This window comes from Rutidosis leptorrhynchoides, chromosome 11 (genome assembly GCF_046630445.1).
Source record: "Rutidosis leptorrhynchoides isolate AG116_Rl617_1_P2 chromosome 11, CSIRO_AGI_Rlap_v1, whole genome shotgun sequence".
Taxonomy (NCBI): Eukaryota; Viridiplantae; Streptophyta; class Magnoliopsida; order Asterales; family Asteraceae; genus Rutidosis; species Rutidosis leptorrhynchoides.
Window position 1 is genome coordinate 56003952 of NC_092343.1, and position 10453 is coordinate 56014404.

The window sequence follows — 10453 nt, forward strand, 5'->3', positions numbered from 1 at the left end:
GATTTAGGTAATAGTGGACCGTTTAACCAAAAGTGCACATTTTCTAGCTACTAGGGAAACAGCTTCGTTGACGAAATTAGCTCAGTTGTACCTAAATGAAATAGTGTCCCGGCATGGGATACCGTTGTCTATTGTGTCAGATAGAGATTCCTGATTTGTGTCTAGTTTCTGGAATAGTCTACAAGAAAATTTGGGTACTCGTGTCAACCTAAGTACAACTTATCATCCTCAGACCGACGGTCAAAGTGAATGAACTATTCAGACTTTAGAGGATATGTTAAGGGCTTGTGTTTTAGAATATGATGGATCATGGGATTATCATCTGCCATTGATCGAATTTGCTTACAACAACTCCTATCATTCAAGCATTGGCATGTCGCCGTATGAAATGTTGTATGGTAGAAAGTGTCGAACTCCACCGTGTTGGTTGGAGGCAGGTGAGAAACAGTTTGCGGGTCCAGAAATTGTCAGGAGACTGCAGAAAAAGTGGCTATCGCACGTGGAAAGCTGAAAGCTGCTAGAGATCGACAAAAGATATATGCAGATCCTCATAGATGACCAATGACGTTTACTGTAGGTGAACGTGTGTATTTAAAAGTGTCACCGTGGAAGGGTGTAATTCAATTCGATAAACGAGGAAAACTAGCTCTGAGATACATTGTTCCTTTTAAAATTCGTCAAGTGCTAAACGATCAAACTGTAGTGTTAGATCTCCCTCCAGAGTTAGCAGATATTCATGACACGTTTAACATCTGCTATATTCGTAAGTGTAAAGTGGACGATGAAAATCAAATTCATCCACTCCAAGATCTGAAAGTAGATTCAAGTAAGAAATTGGTGGAAGAACCAGTGAGGATCGTCGACAGAAAAGTGACTAAGTTACGCAAGAAGCAGATTCCAATGGTGCTTGTGGAATGGAAGCATAGTTTAGGCACCAATCTGACATGGGAGACCGAGGAATTGATGACCTCTAGATACCCTCAGTTGTTTAACCTTGACCAGATTTCGAGGACGGAATCTCCTTTAAGGGGGATAGATTTGTAACAACCTCACTTTGGGCCTAGTAGGTAATGACCTATTTACCCTTCTATGTTATTAAAGTGATTTTAATAATTATGTGTTTTATAATTATTGTGTATGGGATAATGTGCGCTTTGTGACAAGGGTCACAGAACATATTTTCTTTTTTGAATTGGACTTAGAATGAATAAGTTATTAAAGATTTTGGGTTTCAGATAACTGGTAAATACCCGTGTGTTAGACGGAAGAGTTACCTTAAGTGTGAAGACACCTAAAATAACACATATATATGTGTGTACGTTCCATTACTTGCTATTTTTAGCAAATTACAAACCCTAAACACCCTTTTGCTCTCAAAATTCTTCAAATCAAAAAGTTCAAATCAAAGCTAGTTATTTCATGAATCAAATTCTTTGTGATTTCAGAATCAAAACAAGGTAAATATCTCAGATTTTGATAAATTGAAATGGGTTTTAAGTGGGGTTGAAAAAGTAAGCTTTTTATGTTTAATTCTTGCTTTAAATGTGTTTGTGATGCTTGTTTGTGGTTAGAAATAGATTATATATGTGTTATATAGTGTTCTTGGGTTATTGGATTGATCAAAACTTGCAGAAATCGAGTTTTAAGTGTAAAAAACCCAAAAACAGCGTGCTGATGGTGTTCTTCAGCACCCACATGAGTGACAGCTCAACCACGCGGTTGAGCACACTTTTGAGGGCTCAACCACACGGTTGAGGGCTCAACCGTACGGTTGAGGTCTCAGCCACACGAGTGAGCAGTGGCCAGCTTTTAGTAAAATTGAAAAGGCTGTAACTTTCAAACCGTAACTCCATTTTTGACGAATAAACTATCGTTGGAATCGTCTTGAGGAGTAGTTTCTAATGATAAGGTTTTAAAACACTAATTTAGGTTGGGTGTAAAAAGCTCAACGTGCAGTTGTGCTGCTGTACTTGCTCAACCGTGCGTCTGAGACACTCACTCGTGCGAGTGAGGTGTCCATTCGCACGAGTGAGACACTTAACCATGTGAGTAGGTTTTAAAATCACTATTATTAAGTGATAGGTCAGTCGTGCGAGTGAGGATACTCACCCGTGCGAGTGAGCGTAGTCAGTCGCACGAGTGAGACCTCATCCGTGCGAGTGAAAATGTTTGTATGTTTGGGTCAAGTGAAATTCTGACCCATTTACTATATTGCTGTGATATTAATGCTAATGTGTAATTTGATTGAAAAGTGTACTAACTCGAGAATTGATATTCTCAGGTGATAAACGGAAAGGTGAAGGCTCAGTGATATAAGACAACTGAGTTCTTATGCTTCCAGGTGAGTGAGATTATCTTTATGGATGTGATTATATAGTGACAAGTATAGTGATCCGTGCCATGCTTAATTAGACTGTGTAATGAGTCTGTGACCAGTGCAGTGACTATATGTGATTATGTGCGCACCCAGTGAACGTCGAGGTGTTTTGTGCAACGTAAGAGGTCAATGCTATTTACCTTGTGTATTTAGGGTGATAGTATTGGGTCCAAGTGTTACTGATTAGTGGTATAGTGTGAATGACGAGTGTGTCACGTCTGGAAGACTATACCAGTGACTCTGTAGTGTGGACTATCGGTATATTCCAGCTTGATCAACTATGGTTGCCGGTCCTCTTGTGTATGGCTTGTAGTGATGTCCACCTAGCTATTGCCATTCACTTAGCGTTATGCTAATTCCCCTACAGTGTTTTGCCCTGCAGGTGTGTATTAGCAGCTTTTGGTGGGTTTTGCAGGACAACCGAAGATGTTTGACATAGTGCTACTCTGATGTGTTTTTGTAATAAACTATATGGTTAAATGGTTTATAGTAATAACATAACACCAGTGTTTTGTGTTATCATATGTTTCTGTAAAATAATATATGATATGTACATTAATTAGTCTTCCGCTGTGAGTATCTTTAAAAAAAATGTGTATGTAAAAAGTACGGTGTTACAAGAACACAATGTTTAATCACTATAACTCAACTTGCAATAATCAAAATCAATAATACTTGCATTGATCAATATACAATCGGTTTATAACATCATAATCCAAAAGACATAAGTGTCATAACATTACAAACCACATAAACTTGAATGAAAAACACATGCATCAAGTGTTCATGGAAGGAATAAAGATAAAGAAACTAGCCACTCATGTTGAGGATGATGAACATGATGATTTCTTGAAGTTGCATGAAGAACACCTCCTTAATCTTAACTTGAATCCTTGAATGTTGATGTTTGTGATCTGTTTTTGTGTGTTTAGGGCTCTAAGAACTGATGAAAATCCCCCTTAATTCGTAACCTAGGGTTTTATATTTATAGTGATGAAGTAAAGTATATCCCAAGTAGAAAATCCCTCAAATTCGGACTCAAATTCTATCCAAAAATAGTTCCAGGCGCAATTTACTCCTCCCAGCCGCAATTTACGGCCAGGCCGCAAAAACAAGGCGCAATAAGGCACCAGTCTTCAGCCTGATGGTGTATTAGATCTGCCACAGGCGTAATTTACGCCTCCCAGCCGCAAATTGCGGCCAGGCTCTTGCTTTTTCACCCTTTTCTCGTTTAAGCTCTATTTTTCGCGATTTCGTCCCAAATCGTTACCCGCTATAAAAACCTCATGAAAAAGCATTTAAAACCTCAAATATACACATAAGATTCGACCCTTAACATCAATAATGATTGACGTTTATGACCCGATCAAATATGACTAAAATAATCGAGCTAAAATTTTTGTTAATGAGTTTTAAAAGAGAGTAAGTAAAAATCGAATATATGCCCTATATGATGATTAATAATTTTGTTTTTGTTTCGAACAAATGAAGCTACATGAAGCTACTTCAGAAAGATGAAAATAGTGTAATGGTTTTTTAAGTTTCATCATTTATTATCCGATCATTCAATGTATACATGAAAGGAAATGTGACACATTAATTAAGTTTTAATTATTTATTGGTCAGCTCAACTTGAGCTAAAATCCACAACCCTTTCATGATATATTTCATACTTTTAATCTATTCAACTGCTTTTGTATTAAAACGATTTCAATATTCATCTTTTTGAAAGTATAATGAAGTATCAATACTTACTTACCTATGACGATGTTTAATGTTACCCTAAATTTTCAGTAATGAGTCAGTAACATGTCAGATCGGTAAATATTTTAACAAGTGTTTAGATAAATGTAACGTAACTGAAAATCGTTAAACCAACTGATAATCATATATAACGAGTCAATGACAAAATTATTATAACGTAGATTTCTTCACCAACCCGTGAATTCACGGGTCAATGAACTAGTTTCTTTCTTTCGGTGTTGGCTAATTAATTATCACATCCAACTTGTTTAGAATTAAAAGATCGTGTCATGCTGGTGACCATTCATTTCTTAGTAAAAATAATGCTAACCAAGTAACCATAGGAGATATGTCTCCTTTTCTCTCTCAACGAAATTCAAAACCTTTTTTCAAACCTTCTTATCCAAACTCCATTCCAATCAAACAATTTCAACCTTCTTTTCCTTTCAAACAACCGTTCCAACCTAATAATTACACCAAATCCATCCCCAAGTTCGCAAAAAAATCCACTATTTTTATAGGTAATATCTCTAAATTTTCAAACCCAACTACTATTAAGAATCACTTTCAAAAATTCGGGATCATTGTAGGTTTTTTCCTGGAAAGAAAACCGATCGTTTGCTTTTGTTCGATTTGAAAACCCATTCCAAGCCAATAAAGCCCTCAATTCGAATGGCTATTCCTTGAATGGCAGAAATATATATGTTGGGTTTGCCAAGAATGAGTTAAATACCAAAGCTTTGTCTATTCCCTTTACCCAGATGCACACTAACATCCCAACCAACCTCCCCATTAACTTATCCTCAAACCATAACACTGCAAATCGGTTGTCTTTAACGGCTATGATCATCGACAATAAACCTATCAAAGCCATCAATCTGATGAAATGGCTTAAAAGTCGATTTATTTCAATTGAAGATGTATCGTCATGGGGCTGTTATGCTTTTATTGTACAGTGTAAGGACAGCGAAAGTTTTGAGAGAATGACTTTGGGACCCTATATGAACGAGTTGGAGTTTTTGGAAGTCATTTCAATGATTCAAAGAAAAAACAAATTTACTCGAATTACAAAGGTAGCGATTAGAGGCATACCATTTTATTGTTGTTCTTCGAAAAGTGCAATTGAAGCCGTTAAGAACATTGGCAGAGTGATCTATATCGATCCTAACACCCACAATCTTAAACACCCGGATGTGATGTATGCACTGGTTGAAGCTTACGATCCTGGCCCAATAGGTAAGTATGTTTTTTGTTCTGTTGAAAACGATTCTAGGTGTAAGTTGTTGGCAGAAGAAATTTCACAATCCAGTCCAATTGAGGTGATTTGTAATGATTTAATTGCCGAATATAATAAAGCTCTATCACGTTCAGGTAGCCCAATGGAAGAACACGATAGAAATAATAAACAGCCGGTGCTGGAATCATCACTGGTGCCGGAAACCCAACATCCTGGCGATAATGTAACCGTCAACAATTTATCCGTTGGGACTGAGCATGAAGATTCTAGTTTCAAAACACCTACAAAAGTAACTAGTTTAGTTACAGAGACTACCATGGTTATTCACTTCTCATTGGAAAAAGTCAATTTAGCTCTATCTATAGAAAAAGTCAAAGCTGCAGATGACATAAAGAAAACCTTGTTTGTCTCCAAATCCAACAACAAACAAATATCACCCACGTCCATTCCACCTATCCCTGCTACCAACCTCTCACCTAATAAACAAAAGACACCTTTTAAACTCAACTCATATGACTATCCTACCCTTACTAATAACAAACCCATTAGCCAAAGCTATTCTCAAAACACTCCCTCTTCCAAGCAACTTTTACCTAAACAAACTGTTAACTCTCAATGCCCACTTACTTTAAAATTACACCAAACAGACCAATGTTTTGGAAACTCTTGCAAGAAATCATGTCAAGAAATCAAGTCAAGATGTCTTCCTATAGAAGAACCTATACAACCTTTTCTTCAAAACATCTTCAAAACAAAAAAGGTGTTTCCAAGAATTCGTCCAAGGATAACAACAATTGGGTTGAAGAGTTACCCAATTTATCAGACATATTCGACACCACCAGCGAAATCAACCATGTAGTTGGGGACGAGTCTAAGTACAAGAAGAGTAATATCAATGGGCAACAATTCGGTGCTAAAAAACAAACTTTTAGGGAAGAGATGTTTAATTTTGGTGTATTTATGGACAAAATGGTTGCTGATGAAGAACAACCTTCAAATAACTAACCAAATCCGTGAGGCTTGCCTCATGGAACACCCGCAACCTCGGTTACTACTCAAGGGGTCGAATGGCGGGTTCGTTGGTCAATTACTTTCAAATTCACTCCCAAGCAATAAATGAAACAATGGTCTAATGTGTACAAAACCCACTATGAGCACGAGCAGCAATTCACGATCCATTCATACATGAAACAAAACCAACATCTTTCTCTCTTTTTTCTAATCAATGCGATCCAATTCCCTACTCTCAGCCAATTTGTCTGTTTCAATTTCCCTTTCACTGCTCGGGCACAAGCTGATTTCATATTGCAGTTTCTCATGCTTTGCAATTCGTTTTCATATCTATTCATCTTTCAATGAGATCTTTTTTCTGTCACAAGTGAAAAGACATCGAATTGTTTAGGGAGTTTGATACAGATGGTATCCTCGTAATTTTATTGAAGAAGTTGAGTCTTTCAAGCAATTGATGAGTTCTTAGGGTAGGTGTTGTTGACGCTTTCAATTATATTTGGGGAAGAAGGCTCTTCTATTTGGATTAAACGTCACTTTATCCATTTTATATGGGGCTCCAGAGCACTGTAAACATTGGGCCATTTAAAAAGATAGCTGCTTATGTCCTGTTATCGAGTGGGTCAAGTTATCGAATGGGCTTATAAGCCCAGTCAACGTTGGGCTTGGTGTTTCCTGAAAGCATGTTCTTGCTTAGAAGTCAGGAGCTGCATTTATTTTGTGTTGTTCTTTCAATTTTTCTGTCTTTTCTTTTGGCTCAATAGCCTCTTTCATTGTAATTTGTTGCTAATCATCATCGATTTGATGATGGTTTTCTTAATATATTTCATTTTTTCGCCGTAAAAAAAAAAATCATTTCTTAGTAATACTAGTATTAATTTATTGATTGTAATAAAATAATGATAATAAATATATACATTAACTCATACGGAGTAAAACATACTTTGATTTTTTATTTTTATTTTTCCTTTCTACTAATTAAATTTAAATATTTATTAGAGGAGTTTCTTTTATTTATTTATTCATTTTTCTTTTATTCGCATAGAAAACCTCTTTAACGAAAATCACATTGGGTCCCTAGTAGCTAGTAAAACCCCTTATGTGATGATCCCTGACCGACGAGACCCATAACCGGGTGAATTACCCACATTAGCACCTGCTACGGTAAAGAGCCCATTTTAACTCGGTTTTAGGCGTTACCAAGATTCGAACCTAGATCTCCTGCTTCACAGGAAACTCGGTGACCAGTGGCTATGCCCAAGTGGTTAATATTTTAACACACGATTTGTAAATATTTAATATATTAAATTAGTGGGATTATCACCAAAATGCCCTTTTTTTTAAAGCTTGTTGACTGACAGCCCTAAAAAAAAAAGTTTGACAATTTGCCCTCGCAAGGCGCAAGACAGCTTGCGTCCTTGCTACCTTGCGTCTTTGCGTCTTTGCGACGTTGCGACGTTGCGACCTTGCGTGTAGCAGTAAAAGAACTAGTTAAATGATCAGTTTGCGTTCACTGTTCCCACACACATACGCAAACTCCTCTCTGGTGCCCTTTCGCTCGTCATTCGCAAGATCCAAACACTCGCAAATCACTCGCAAAATCTTCATCATCATCCTCACGTCATCCTCCTCACATCTTCATCGTTACTAGATCTTCTTCATCCTTCCATCTTCGATCTTCCCGAGTACAAGCGAGCTTCTACGCCACCAACATCATCGAATCACCATCATCGTTCACTATGTCTCAAGAACAGGTTAGATTTCTTAGATCTATGTTATATTATTCGATCTACTTCATAGTGCTTAGATTTATGTGCTAAAACAAAGTTTTTGCACTCGTTGCACGCCAACTGTTCGAAAAAATGTGTCAACGAAATTTGTTTGTATTTTGTGTTTTTGATTGTATATTATTGAGATTGCGTACGATACCCAGGAATTTTTGCTAGATTCAAGTTATGTACCTCTGTTTCTATGTAGACGCAAGACAATCCTTGCGTCCTTGCGTATGCCTCACAATGTACGCAAGGTGATATTTGCGACCTTACATTTGCTATAATTTTACCTTTGCATGTGCACGCAAGGTAACCCTTGCGTCCTTGCGTCTTGATTATAAGTTACGCAAGGTTAACATTGCGTCCTTGCGTCTTGCACATCTGTTACGCAAGGTTAACCTTGCGTCCTTGCGGCCTTGTACGCAATCTCTGTCTTGCTTGCTTGCGTCTATGTGATTTTCTTCTGTTGTTCTTCTGACTTTTACAGGGCTATGTGGAAGGTAAATTGACCATGAAGAATATGTTGACCGTGATTCCTCAGGTCAAGAAAATGTTGACTGAGAGACAAGAAAAATTATTTAAAAGTACATGCTTTGGTCTCTGGTTAGATCTTTCATACACGGGTAATGATCCTGGCCTAGTACATGCCATGCTCCAACGGAAATGTGAGCGTTCAGCAAAATTAGATGCTAGTAAGTACCCTGAAGAGCAACAAGATATATGGTTTCATTTTTCTCCTAATTTTATGATTAGATTTGGTCGGCGTGAATTTTGTTTAGTCACCGGGTTTATGCTTGGTAGCCGGACGGACATGGCACATTACATCCCTCGAAATTATGAATCTAAGACCGCACCCATTAGACGACGTTGTTTTCCAGAACGTCCCGATGCCAGCAACATTTTGGTTAGTGATATACAAAACATCCTTATCAAAAAACAAGGTGATGTAAAGGTTCCCAAGGTTAGTGACGATGATATTGTTCGACTAGCTATAATTTTGATCGTAGAGAGAGCGTTTATGGGAAAGCAGGGGCAACATGTGGTTAGTAAACAGTTTCTATGGTTGGTTGAAGATTTCAATAAGGTGAACGCGTACCCATGGGGGTCTCGTAATTGGGATGCTACTTACTCAGCGGTGAGCGAAGGTTTTGAGGTTCGAGAAAGCCAATTAGAGAGTGGGGGTGGAAAGGCTTACACTTTGGCTGGTTTTATGTGGGCATTTAAGATTTGGATCCTCGAGGCATACCGTCGTACCATTAAGAGTTTTGCAACCAAAACTGATAAGGATGGAGTACCAAGAGCATTATTTTGGAAGCGTTCATCTGCTGAAACCTTTACAGTGTCTGACTACCTAAAACTTCTACATATAATGGTTAGTTAATATCTCCAAGAGCTTTTTATATAGTGTATATACAGCAGTTTCTGTTTTAACAGAGCAGTTTTGTGTGTCGCATGAGGACGCAAGATACACCTTGCGTCCTTGCGTGTGTCGCAAGGATATCCTTGCGTCCTTGCGTGTGAACCCTGGGTTATACTTGTTACAAGCGCAAGAATCATGCTTGCGTCTTTGCGTGTGTCGCAAGTTTACTCTTGCGTCCTTGCGTCTACTATCAAGATGATCTTTGCGTTCTTGCGTCTAGACGCAAAATGACTTTTGCGTCCTTGCGTCCTTTTGTTTTTACTAATATAACTTCATTTCAGGATGATTGTCCGAAGAGAAAAAGACCTTTTCGTTCCCTGCACCCATCTGAGACAGAGAGAGGTTGTCAATGGTGGATCCAGAGTTCCTCTTACTTTCAAGGAGATGTTGTTGAAGACGAGAAAAATACACAAGATGATAATCAAGTTGAAGAGGAGTTGGGTGGCAGTTTGAAGGAATTATTGCAGGAGGAGTCAGAGCAGACCTCGGACCCTCATCCAACACAAAAAGGCAACAATTTGCAGGAATTGTTGCGTATGGTTAATATGTTGACTAAGAGGGTGGATGATCAAGAAAAGGAGTTGGCTGATTGTAAAAAGAAGCTTGATGATCATGAAAAACGTTTGAAAGAATAGGAACACCAGGAACATCAGGTAAACTAGGCGCAAGTTTTTTTTGCGACCTTGTGTCTTGCCTGTTATGTTGGCGCAAGGTTTTACTTGCGTCCTTGCGCCTGATGTTATATCAGACGCAAGTACCATCTTGCGTCCTTGCGTCTTTATTGTAATTTAGGCGCAGGTTGTACTTGCGTCCCTAACTCAGACGCAAGGACTTACTTGCGACCTTGCGTATGGCTACTTTTCTTATTTTTTGCGTTTTGTTCATTATAGTATGTT

General features: G+C 38.1%; 1 protein-coding gene across 1 annotated transcript; it reads left to right on the forward strand.

Moving 5' to 3' along the window:
- Positions 1–561: 561 nt before the first annotated feature.
- Positions 562–1044, forward strand: LOC139874599 (uncharacterized). The gene has a single exon (XM_071862007.1). It carries the CDS (start codon positions 562–564, stop codon positions 1042–1044), a length of 483 nt encoding a protein of 160 aa, XP_071718108.1.
- Positions 1045–10453: the final 9409 nt, after the last annotated feature.

Excerpts from the sequence above, each read along its gene's own strand:
- LOC139874599 (XM_071862007.1), top strand. The coding sequence starts at position 562 with ATGACGTTTACTGTAGGTGAACGTGTGTATTTAAAAGTGTCACCGTGG.